The sequence below is a fragment of the Peromyscus eremicus genome, chromosome 2, assembly GCF_949786415.1.
Source record: "Peromyscus eremicus chromosome 2, PerEre_H2_v1, whole genome shotgun sequence".
Taxonomy (NCBI): domain Eukaryota; kingdom Metazoa; phylum Chordata; class Mammalia; order Rodentia; family Cricetidae; genus Peromyscus; species Peromyscus eremicus.
Window position 1 is genome coordinate 64,339,856 of NC_081417.1, and position 12,917 is coordinate 64,352,772.

Sequence of the window (12,917 nt, forward strand, 5' to 3'; positions counted from 1 at the left end):
CAAATTCTAGTCCCCTTGCTTGCATAGCAAAATGTAAAGATCTGGAGACTCAAGAGATGACTCAGAAGTTAAAAGCGCTTGTTCACTTTCAGAGGACGCAAATTCAGTTCCCATCACCCGTGTCCAGCACTCACAACCATCTGTAACTCCAGTTTCAGGGGATCCAACTCCTCTGACTTCCTGGAACACCTGTAATTATGTGCACATACCCGCGCGCGCATGCGCGCGTGCACACACACATAATTAAAAATAGTAATAAGCCGGGCGGTGGTGGCGCACGCCTTTAATCCCAGCACTCGGGAGGCAGAGCCAGGCGGATCTCTGTGAGTTCGAGGCCAGCCTGGGCTACCAAGCGAGTCCCAGGAAAGGCGCAAAGCTACACAGAGAAACCCTGTCTCGAAAAACCAAAAAAAAAAAAAAAAAAATAGTAATAAAAAAAACTTTAAAAAAGCAAGAGATGGTTCTGTTGGTAAAATATTTACTGTGTAAGAATGAGAACGTTGCCTGGTGGTGATGGCTCACACCTTTAATCCCAGTACTCGGGAGGCAGAGCCAGGCAGATCTCTGAGAGTTTGAGGCCAGCCTGGTCTACAGAGCAAGTTCCAGGATGGCCAGGGCTACACAGAGAAACCCTTTTTTGAAAAAACAAAAACTAATGAGAACATGAGTCTGGATCCAAAGCACCCACATAAAAAGCTGAATGTGAGCGTGGTGGCTTTATACACCTATAATCCAGTGCTGGCAAGGTGTACACCATTTAGCCTAATTGGTAGGCACCAGGTTCAAAGAAAGACCCTGTCACAAAAAATAGATGGGTAACGATTAAAGAAGACATTTAATGTTGACCTCTGGTCTCTACATGTATCTGCACACATGTGCACACACATGGACTTATACATATGCCACACACATATATACCACATTCACAAAGTAAAGACCTGTATTTTTAAAGTAATCTGGATCCAGGCATGGAGGCACATACTTATAATCCCAGCACTCATGAGGCAGAAGCAGGAGGATTGCTCCAAGTACAAGGTCAGCTTGGTCCACATAGCAAGTTCAAGGCTAGTGAGTACCTCAATAACAGACATAACAAAAAGTTTTTTACAATGAATTAATTCTTTTCTTTTTTTGAGACTCCTTGTTCTTTAATCCAGACTGATATATAACTCGCTTTGTAACCCAGGTTGGCCTCAGATTTTCAGTCCTCTCCAAGCCTTCTGGCTGCTAGATTCTATCCAGGCCTGCTAATGGGTGTCTCTGTACTTTGTGTGAAACGGCCACCTTCTGCAGTAGTCCGAGATTCTTTCAGGATTGTGGGCATTGTACTACTCTTGACCTCCTCTGTCAGCTAGCTTCTTGCCATTGTGACAGATACTTAAGGGAAACAATTTAAAAGGGGAAAGATTGAGTTTTGTTTCCTGTTTGGGTCCAGGATCCACTGCTTTGGGCCTGAGGTGAGGTTGAATATCACAGTGGTTTGAGCATGTGCCTCTGTAGCAGCTAGGAAACAGAGAGCATGCCTCTGCTAGTGGGCAACCTCCTCTATCCCACCCATGCCCCAGTTTATTGAGTGGTGCCACCGTGTTCGGTGTGGGTCCTCTCTGGGTCCTCAGACACTTGTAGTATGGGCTTTGCTGATCTCCACTCACTCAAACGGGCAGATTAACTGTCACACTTACATTGAGCTTGCCTTCATAAAATCCTCAGAACACTAATTTTGAAATGTTTTTCTGTATTTTTGAGCAGCTTGTTTTAGAACTATTGATAGGTTTTCCTACCTAGTATTAAAACTATTGATATTGATGCTTGGAACACTTACCAGGAAATTTGTTGCTTATCTGAACTGATGTTTTATCAAACAGAGTGATTTACCCCGAGTCAAAACTGAGATTGATGCCCTGAAGAATCTGAGACATCAGCATATATGTCAGCTCTACCATGTGCTAGAGACAAAAAACAAAATATTCATGGTTCTTGAGGTTAGTGGTGGTTCCCAGACAGCTAAAAGTGCTTGTTAGCTTTTTCAGTAGTTGAGAGATAATTCTATCTTCTTACCTGAAAAATTAGAATCAATTTGTTCATTTCTATCGCCATGATAAAGTAATCCTTATAAGAAGTAACTTAGAGGAGATGGGTTAGCCACAGTCCAGGGTCCCAGGAAGTTAAGGCAGCACAGATTTAGCAGAGCAGAGAGAAATAAGGAAATGCTTGCTTGTCTGTTTGTGCTGAGCTTGACTTCCCCAGTCTTACACAGCTTAAGACCCCTGAATAGGGAATAGTGCCACCCAGAGTGGGCTTTCCACATCAATGAACTTAGAAAAGATAGTCAGCCACAGATATGCCCACAGGCCAACCCAGTATAGACAGTCCCTCACTGGGACTCCTCCCAGGTGATTCTAGGTTTCATTAGGTTAGTAAAGCCAACCCTTAAATAACTTACTGGTTCTTTTCTTCCACCTTTTTGTTGGTTCCTGGGATCAAAGCCATATTGCTGGCCCTTTTTGTGCCTTTTATTAGTATATATTAATTATACATAATGTGTTTCACTGTGACATTTAATACATATATATATATTTATGTATATACAATTTATTTTTAAGTTTGATTATTTTATCTGCATGTCTGTCTGTGTTCTCTCTCTCTCTCTCTCTCTCTCTCTCTCTCTCTCTCTCTCTCTGTGTGTGTGTGTGTGTGTGTGTTTGTGTCTGTGGTGCCTGTGGAGGCTACAAGAGGGTGTTGGATCTTCTGGGGCTAGAGTAATAGATGACTGTGCATTGCCATGTGGTTGCTGAGAAATGAACTCAGGTCCTCTACAAGAGCAGCCAGTGCTCTTAACCTCTCAGCCATCTCTTCAGCACCCTATATAATGTCTTTTTGACCATATTAATCCTCTGCTACCTTCTCTCTATTACCACTGGTCCCCTCCTTCTTCTCAACTAACCCCACTTCTACTTCCACGTAATTTTGGATAACTCAGTGAGTTTTTTGAGGGTTGCTTAGAAGAACATTGCTGTGGGAAGTTCTGTATGGCAAATGTGTTGCTAATTAGTCGATAAATAAAACACTGATTGGCCGTTGGCTAGGTAGGAAGTATAGGCGGGGCAAGGAGGAGAATAAAGCTGGGAAGTGGAAGGCTGAGTCAGAGAGACACTGCCAGCCGCCACGATGACAAACAGCATGGGAAGATACCGGTAAGCCAACAGCCATGTGGCAAGGTATAGATTAATGGAAATGGATTAATTTGAGCTGTAAGAACAGTTAGCAAGAAGCCTGCCACAGCCATACAGTTTGAAAGCAACATAAGTCTCTGTGTTTACTTGGTCGGGTCTGAGAGGCTGTGGGACTGGCAGGTGAAAGAGATTTGCCCTGACTGTGGGCCAGGCAGGAAAACTCAAGCTACAGAACATGGGTACCTTACCAATGACTACATCATTGAAGAAAATGTTTCTCCTCCCTTATCAACCATTAACTATATAAATCTCAGAGAGGGGGCTTTGTAAGCCCTTCCCCTTGTTGTGTGTCTCCTATATTTGTGTGTGTGTGTTTTGTGATGTGGTGTGTATGCCTGTGTGTCAGACATGTGTGTTTGTGGGTATGTGTGCTTGCATACGTGCATATAGAAATTCAGAGTGTCTTTCTGTATTGTTCTCTCCCTTACTTGTTAAGACAGGGCCTCTTACTGAACCCGGAGCTCACTGCTTAGGTTAGGCTGGCTGGCCAGGGAGCCCCAGGATCTGTTTGTCTTTACCTCCTTGGTGCTGGGGTTACAGATGTGTGTTGCTAACGTAGGCTTTTATGTGGGTGCTTGGGGATCTGAACTCAGGTCCTTATGCTTGTTCAGCATGCATTACCCACAGAGCCATCTCCTTGGCCCCTAATGGGCTCTTTGTAGGGAGATGGAAAAATCACTTGCCTTTGGACAATGACCAGCAATAATTGCTTAAGAAACAGTAATTACTGCTGCTTTTCATTTTTGATGACTGTACTAAATGTGGGTATGTTAACTTGAGAATGAGTTTTAGTACTTTGTTATAAAAATATAAAGCCCTGAGTGAGCTTTTTAAAATCACAGTGGTAGTTGGTTTGGCTTCTGTTTATTGGTAGTAAAACTGCTCAAGGGAAGAATTATTGTTCTCCTTCCTGGAATAATTACGGACTTGTTGGATCCTGAGAGTGTAGTTTTAGATATGCTCACTCAGTTCCCTTGCCTTTAAAGTCAAACTAATCCTGAATTCAGTGTGGTTTTTACTTTCCATTCCTGGGAAGTGATTTCTGTCAGCTCTAACTGTGTGACTCTTGCTGTTGAAGCACTGTCCGGGAGGAGAGCTGTTTGACTACATAATCTCCCAGGATCGCCTGTCGGAAGAGGAGACCCGAGTCGTCTTCCGTCAGATACTGTCTGCCGTTGCTTATGTGCACAGCCAGGGCTATGCCCACAGGGACCTCAAGCCAGTAAGTGACCCTGTCACAGGTGCTCGCCTGAGAGTTGAGTGTCGTCTGCTTCTTATTTTCGGGTGTCCATGTGTTCTGTTTAAAAACCACCAGTTTTGTTCCTTAGTTTTTCTGTTTTAGTTAGAATCTGTCACATCCATTTTTCTTTCTTAACATTTCCATCACCTGTCAGTTGTGACATTGGATGCCCTTGGAATGAAGGTTTTATCCTTGGGAAAGATGTGCCTTCAAGTCTTTTCCATTCAGTGTTCTGTTTTTATTTGGGACAATGTCTGCCTATGTAGCCCAGGCTGGCCCCAGCTTTAGATACTCCTGTCACTCCTGACTTAGCCACCCAGAACGCTGAGATTATATTCCTTTAATTTCAAACCAATACTCCCCAGAAGGGAGCAGTTCAGTAGAGTTGACTGACTATTTTTAAAGGACTGATGAAAAATGTGAGCCTCTTTCTGTCTTTAGGCTCTAAGGTGGGTGATACATTTAAATGTAACTTTGTAAAACGGGGTCGGGGACATAGAGAGGGTCTGTGGCAGTGTTATCACTGTTTCATGTTTTAATACCTCACTCTTTGGTGTCAGCTCTGCCTTTGGCAGAAGTTGTCTTCACTGTAGTTGGGCCTCAGTGCTAAGGAGGGATGGTTTTTCCTCCTTTCCTTTACCGTATTCTTTGAGTCGATCTCTTACTGAGCCCAGAGCTTGCTATTTTGCCTCGACTGTCTGGACAGTGAGCCTCAGGGATACTCATATCTCTCCCTCCCCAGTGTGGGGTTGGAGGTGTGTTGTCTGTCATGCCTGGCTTTTTACATGGGTGCTGGGGTCTGAACTTAGCTTCCCCGTGTTCGTATAGCAAGCCCTTCATCCACTGATCCGTCTCCCCACACCGCTCTCTCCTCCTTTCTTTTTGAGGGAAAGTGCTCTTCCTCTGAGCACATCTCCAGTTCCCAGTCTTCTTTTCTCTCTCTCTTTTTTCCTTTTGGTGGTGGTGGTGTGGGGGGAGATAGGGTCTCTGTATGTAGTCGTGGCTGACCTGGAACTCACTACGTATACCATGCTGGCCTCAAACAGATCTACTTGCTTCTGCCTCCTGAATACTGAGATCAAAGGTGTGTGCTTATCCCCAGCTTTGTTTTTTTTCTTATCTTTTCATTAGATTTTAGTGATGTTTTAACTTATATTGGATCTCAGCTTCACATAGAAACAACTCTAAATCAGTTCTAGAAATGGTTAGAGGTGGGATATGATATAAGGAAATCAGAATACAGTTATCAAAATATCTTTGTTTTCTTAGGAAAATTTATTGTTTGATGAGTATCACAAATTAAAGCTGATTGACTTTGGTCTCTGTGCAAAACCCAAGGTAAGTGTGAAAATAAAAATACACTTATGTCTATAAGTATACCTGTTGGTGTGTTATTTTGCACTGACTTTCATTTAATCTTTATTGAGCTAAGTTACATCTATTTTGAAAAATGTTGATTTTTTTCTTTAGCATTGGTAGTTTTATAAGTTTGCTAGATAATTCTGAGATGGAGCCAAGATTGTGAGCCACCACTGTAGGGCTAGGCTTTGTCCCCACAGGTAAGCTATAAGAATCTGTAATGCCAGGTAACAAGAAGCCCTTATACTATGAATACTAAATCATGTGTTTGTAGTTTGAGTATGTTGCCACTAGATGATCCCTTTGTTCATTTGTGTAGAAGCTGAGAATTTGGTGCATATCTAGTTTTTATTACCCAGATGATTTACTGATAACTGAGAATTAGTTATACTCTGAGGTGATTCTCCTTCCTTGTGAAGAAGAAGGAGAATGGATGGCCACGGGCTTCTACGTTTATACTGCTTGGAATTCCCCTAGTTTGCATCTCATATGTAAGTCCTGGTGATCTCTAGCATAACTTCTCTTTGAGGTGACTTTGAACTTTTCAGCTCTGCTGTCTGCAGCAGGTCTCCTGTGTGGCTGCTTGTTGGAGGCTTCCTTCCTGGTTCTCTAATGATGCCACTCCATTGCTAAAATGAGCTGTCTACATTCATTAAGAATGTTGAAATTGCAGACTCCTCTCAGCCCTTTGTAGTCCCATGGTTATTTCCTGCCCCTCAGAATTAGCAAGGTGCAGAGGGAAGCAGATTTTGCCTCTTCAGTTTTGAATGTCTGGTTTTTTCTGATTCTTCTCCCACTGATGTCTATTCTGAGATTATCAGTGGAGGCTTGTGTCTGGGAAGCAGATGATTCAGAAGGCATTTTAAATTTTTTTTACAGACATAAAGCTTATAAAGATCATCCTTTGACAGATAAGTTACATTCTCCACAGGAGGTCGGTGGGGATGTTTGTAGAAGACTATTAACCTTTTTAAAAAATGGCTGCCACAGATTCAACTCACATAGACACCATCTAAGAAAATGGGGGTGGTCTGGGAAAGATGGCCTCGGCCTCTGTGGGGTTCTCTCTTTTGGGCATGTTTCCTTTGTAAACAAAATCTTAACGTTTCTAGATCTTTTGCACCCTATAGGGCTCAGCATAGGAGTGCAGGAGCAACTTCATTTTCATAAGGCCTATGTTTCTGTGGGAGAGTAGGAGAGGTTGGTAGATGTAGCTAGAGTTTTCCTACCTGGCCCACAGTCAGGACAAATCTCTATCACCTGCCAGTCCCACAGCCTCAGACCCGACCAAGTAAACACAGAGACTTATATTGGTTACAAACTGTATGGCCATGGCAGGCTTCTTGCTAACTGTTCTTACAGCTTAAATTAATCCATTTCCATTAATCTATACCTTGCCACGTGGCTCGTGGCTTACCGGCATCTTCACATGCTGTTTCTCATCCTGGCGGCTGGCAGTGTCTCTCTGACTCAGCCTTCCACTTCCCAGCTTTATTCTCCTCCTTGTCCCGCCTACACTTCCTGCCTAGCCAATGGCCAATCAGTGTTTTATTTATTGACTAATTAGCAACACATTTGCCATACAGAACATCCCACAGCAGGTAGATCACCAGTTAAGGTGGTGATTTGTCTTACCACACAGTCTGGACAACAGATTAGCAATGCATCACCTACTTACCAGTTGCTTCTTCCTGTGAACAAAAAGGAAATTCTTCTGTATTTGTAAAGATTTGATGTTAAAGATATGGACTTAAATTGTGTGGTTATTCCTTAAATACCTGGGGGTAGGAAATCATGGGTGCATGGATGGATATGAGGTTAATTACTGTGCAAATGAATATCTAAGGAAGTATGGACTTGATTTGACTTAACTAAGGGGAAAAAGATCTTGTTCATGTGAGGTTGAGTGGTATTGGAAATCCAGAGAATCACAATTGGCTTATGTGCATGTACATATATACAAAGAGCATTTGCAGAAATCTCTTGATTATTTGGAATAGGTTTTTGTTTGTTTGTTTTGTTTTTTTGAGACAGATTTTCTCTGTGTAGCCTTGGCTGTCCTGGAACTTACTCTATAGACCAGACCCAGGCTGGCCTTGAACTCAGATCTTCCTGCCTCTGCCTCTAGAATACTGAGATTGAAGGTGTGCACTACCATGCCTGGCATGGGATAATTCTTCATCTAGCCTTTTTTTTTTTTTTTTTTTTTTTTTTTGAGTTCAAAGGGGAGAGTTTATCAAAGTTGAATGTTTTTAGTGGGTATTTTTGTTTTTTGAGCCAAGGTCTCAGATAGCCCAGACTGATCTCAAGCTTTCTATGTGGTTGAGTCTGGCCTTGAACTCCTGAGCCTCTTGCTTCTTTCTATTGCCCAAGTGCTGGGATTACAATTGTACACACCGTGCCTAACTTGAGATTTACTATTCTTAGGGTCTGTAACTAACAAATGTTTCATTTTTATGTTGTGGTAGGGCCACAAGGACTGCCATCTACAGACATGCTGTGGGAGTCTTGCTTATGCAGCACCTGAACTAATACAAGGCAAATCGTATCTTGGATCAGAGGTAATTGTTACTGATTAGTTTGGGGGCATATTTCTGTCATCGTTGTTGTAGTTGCTTTTTGTCTAAAGTGTTCTGCAGTTTGAGCTGGTTAGGTCAGCTAGGATGGCCCAGTGCTACAGTGGCACACCTAGTTTTCAAAGACGTTTATTAGCACGGAAAAAAACTACCCTTCAAGTGTGGCTGACACCCCGAAGCCAGCCGTCCTGTCACGGGTCCCTGCTCAGAAGGCCTGGCTTTGCTCCTTTGCACTTGCTCCCTCAAGTTAGGCAGCCCCTCTTCTCTGGAGTTCAGGTGGTGCTGCGTTAGTGGTTTAAAGAAATAAAACATGACTTGTCAGAGCTTGGGCGTTGCTGGGCTGAGCGTCTCCTGTCTTGCATGCATGCTTGTACAGTGGGACCTTTGGAGGGGAAACAGCCTAGGTGGCAGCTGGTCCCAGCTTTCTCTACCTGCAGGATCCACTTTTCTGTGGAATATCTCTGGGGAGAACTTTGGAAATACCAGCTTACTTAATTTGGAATACGAGTAAATGGGAATTTGTATATTTTTAGTGACTTCATTTTGATCTCACGTTTAAAGTATTGTACAAAAATAGAATTAAGAACTTTGGCATATTTTTATTTAAATTTGTAATTATTTACATTTTCCTCATTTGCTTCTTTCTCAGAACATACACATTATGCAGATCCTTTTTTTAACCGTATGAATGTGAACTGAACACTGTATCCGTTATAACTATATGTACACTTTATTATTTTTTAATATATTGTCTCTCTTTAAAAAAATTCTTGCCGGGCGGTGGTGGCACACGCCTTTAATCCCAGCACTGGGAGGCAGAGCCAGTTGGATATCTGTGAGTTCGAGGCCAGCCTGGTCTACAGAGTGAGATCCAGGACAGGCACCAAAAGTACATGGAGAAACCCCGTCTTGAAAAAAACCCCAAAAAAAAAGAGAAGAAAAAAAATTCTTTACTATATCTTTGTGTGTATATTGGGTGCAGCGAATGCCACAGTGTACATATAGAGGTCAGAGGATAACTTTTAGGAGTTAGTTCTGTCCTCCCACTGTTAAGGTTCCAGACATTGAACTCAGCTTGTCAGCATTGGTAGCAAGTGCCTTTATCTCTTGAGTCATCTTGCCAGCCCTGTTCTTGTTTGTTTTTGTATTTAAATGAGCCAAATTTTTTAATTGTTCATTTCTTGCATTTGAAGTGCTCTTCCATGACCTCTTGGCCTGAGATTCTTTGCCATAGTCCTTACCCACTAGGTAGCTCCAACCAACCACTCTGTGGGCTTTCCTCCTTGATAGTTCTGAGGCCTACCTATCATTTAGTTTCTTGCTTTCGGTAACTTTAGGTTGATTTGGTGCTCAGCATAAAGGGCCTTCATCCTCCTGACATACATAGGCATATCACAATTGGAAACAGACACACAAAGAAGTGCTTGGCGCTGTCTAAGGCTTTGGCACTTCTGTGCATTCACGTGCTAGGCTCTCATGGATGGGTGTGGCCTTAAACACCTCTTGTAAAGCCATCCATCCATTACACCTTCAGCAGCAGTGCCTTTTTTTGGCCATGATGGTGGGGTGGGGTGACACTGAATCTTGAATGCACTTGAGTCCCTGCCTCTGGGAGACTTGGCTGTGGCAGGGAAATGCTTATTTGTTTATTTGTTCTAGAAGAAAATGCTTATTTATTTATTTGTTTATTTTGGAAGAATAGTTTATTGAGTATATTTCAAGAGAGCATCAGGCTGGGCAGTAACTGGAGTTATAAAGCCTGTAGCTTTTTTTTTTTTCCGGAGCTGAGGACTGAACCCAGGGCTCTGTGCTTGCTAGGCAAGTGCTCTACCACTGAGCTAAATCCCCAGCCCCGCCTGTAGCTTTATGTATGTATATTTTCTGAAAGTCAGGAAGGACCTTTCCTTTTTGGTGTGTGTTCACATGTGTGTTTATAGGTGTACATGCATTTGTGTGCATAAATCTGAAGTTGACATCAGGTCGATAGCTTCTACATTATTGAGGCAGGGTCTCTTACTGAACTCCGTAGTTCATCAATTCCAGCTAGTTTTGGTAGCCAGCATGACAAGGGAGTCACTTGTCTCTGCCTTCCAGGTGCTAGGCTTGGAAGTCACACTGCCTGGCTTTTATGTGGACTTGGGGACCTAAACTGCCATCCTCATGCCTGTATGGGAAGGTATTCATCCACAGAGCCAAACCCATTTTGTATGCTAAGCTGCTCTGGAACTCACTGTGTAGCTCAGGTTGGTCTTGAGTTGTTGAGTGTTTTTGCCTCATCTTCCCTTCACCAGTCCTGGGATTACAGGCTTAAGTCATTCGGCTGCAGACCCCTGTAAAATGTGTGCCTGTACCGATGTACTTTTTATATCCTTATTGCCTTGGTTACTGTATTTCTTTAGCTCTAGTTACATGTATGTATGTATGTATTGTGCATGCAGATGAAGACCAGAGGACAGTTTATGGGAGTTGGTTTTTCTCCTCCCACTGTGAGAGTCTTGGGGATTGAATTTATGTTCAACATGCTTTCAACATGCTTCTTTACCTGCTGATCCATCTTGCTGGCACTCTTGAGCTCTTTTTAAATCCAGAAAACTTAGGCTTTCTTCATTTTCCTTACAAGCGCCCCCCCCCCCCCCCCCGCCCGGTTGCAATATAGTTCTGGTTGGCCTGAAACTCACTATGTAAATCGGGCTAGACTCACAGAGATCCCTTGCTTCTGCCTCCTGAGTGCTGGAATTAAAGGTATGTACCAAAATGCCTGGCTTGTTTGTGAAACAGGTCTCATATAGCTCAGGCTATGAACTTCTGATTTTGTCTTTACCTCCCAAGTGTTGGGATGATGGCCATGCCACTGCATTCAGTTTATGTGGTGCTGGGGATCAAATCAAGGGCTTCATGCATGCTAGGCAAGTGTTCGCCAACCGAACTACATGCCCCCAGCCCTTTCTTTTTAAACTTTGGAAAAATGCACATAACATAAAGTCTACCATGGTAACTGGTTTGCAGTTCAGTTTGTTAAGTATAGTCACACTATTGTGCAATGAAGCTCTATAGTTCTCTACCTTGTAGAGCTAAAACCTGATGTTCACTGAACAATACCTCCCATTTCTACTAACCCCTCTGGCTTTTGTCCTATTCTCCATGTCGCTAAATTTGGTTATTCCATGTCACATATAACTTTTATTCATTCATTCATTCATTCATTCATTTAGGTTTTTCAAGACAGGGTTTCTCTGTGTAGTTTTTGGAGCCTATCCTGGACTCACTCTGTAGACCAGGCTGGCCTTGAACTCACAGAGATCCGCCTGGCTCTGCCTCCTGAGTGCTGGGATTAAAGGCGTATGCCACCACCTCCCGTCACATATAATTTTAATAATTTTTTATGAATATCTTATTTCACTTAACATAATGTCTTCAAGGTTTATCTGTGTAATAGCATGTGTCATTTAAAGAAAAAGTATGTGTGTGTTATGTATGTGAGGGCTTTCCCTGAACTTAAGGCTCCTTGGCTGGATTAGAAGCCAACAGTCCAGTGCAATCCTTCTGTGCCTGCTCTCCTTGGAGCTGGACTTTATAGGCAAGTGCAGGGTGCCCAACTTGTTACATGAGTCGTGGGATTCGAACTCTGGACCTTGTAATTGTGCAGCAGACACTTAACTATTTCGCCATCTCTCTAGCCCTCTTTTTTTTTTTTTTCTCGGTTTTTCGAGACAGGGTTTCTCTGTGTAGCTTTGCGCCTTTCCTGGAACTCACTTGGTAGCCCAGGCTGGCCTCGAACTCACAGAGATCCGCCTGGCTCTGCCTCCCGAGTGCTGGGATTAAAGGCGTGCGCCACCACCGCCCGGCTCTCTCTAGCCCTCTTATGTGATGTTAAGTAGTATCCATGTCCATGTGAGTTTGACTTTTTGTCCTTATGAGATAATGTCTTAAGAACTGTACCAAGGAGTCCATTGTCATGCTTGAGTGATGCAGAACTCAGGCCTATACACTTGGAGATTTTGGTTTGATTGTTTAAGAATAGTGCTTCATTTTAAAGTAAGCAGTTGAGGTAATTCTGGTGTTTATCCTGCCTAGGACATGTTCCATGGTAGGGTCTCTTAAGGCTTCCACAAATTTCTCATGGGAAATGTTTCAGATTTTTTTCTTTCCCCAGTTGTTTTGATCTTACTTGCCAATTGATAGGCTTATTTACATTTGCTTTGGCTTATGATTTTAGTTAATTAGTGTGTTCTCTTATCTAATTTGAAACAGTGACGTGAGATGCTTGATTGTGTTAACTGGAAAGTCTGTTTCTTTTCAGTAGGCTGTTGTAGATTTTTATGGAAACATTACGATACTTTTTTTTCCCTCTTTTAGTATAATCTCAGACATAATCTGTTTTGACCACTCATGGTATTTGACAAGGCTATGTTTACTTTCTGTATTGTCTCAACTTAATAAATGAAATGGCTAACACCTCTCAGGCATAAATGCTTAACTTCTGATCTCCTACAGCTTGGAACACAGATC

The 12,917-nt window shown here is 42.6% G+C and overlaps 1 protein-coding gene across 3 annotated transcripts in view; it reads left to right on the forward strand.

Annotated features, from left to right (window-relative positions):
- Window positions 1-12,917, forward strand: part of Melk (maternal embryonic leucine zipper kinase) — a 73,755-nt gene that overhangs the window by 6,727 nt on the left and 54,111 nt on the right. For all 3 annotated transcript variants that reach the window (XM_059254255.1, XM_059254256.1, XM_059254257.1), the window contains exons 4-7: window positions 1,866-1,982; window positions 4,312-4,455; window positions 5,743-5,811; window positions 8,301-8,393. In XM_059254255.1, coding sequence (XP_059110238.1) covers window positions 1,866-1,982; window positions 4,312-4,455; window positions 5,743-5,811; window positions 8,301-8,393 — 423 coding nt within the window. The remainder of the gene's footprint in view (window positions 1-1,865; window positions 1,983-4,311; window positions 4,456-5,742; window positions 5,812-8,300; window positions 8,394-12,917) is intronic.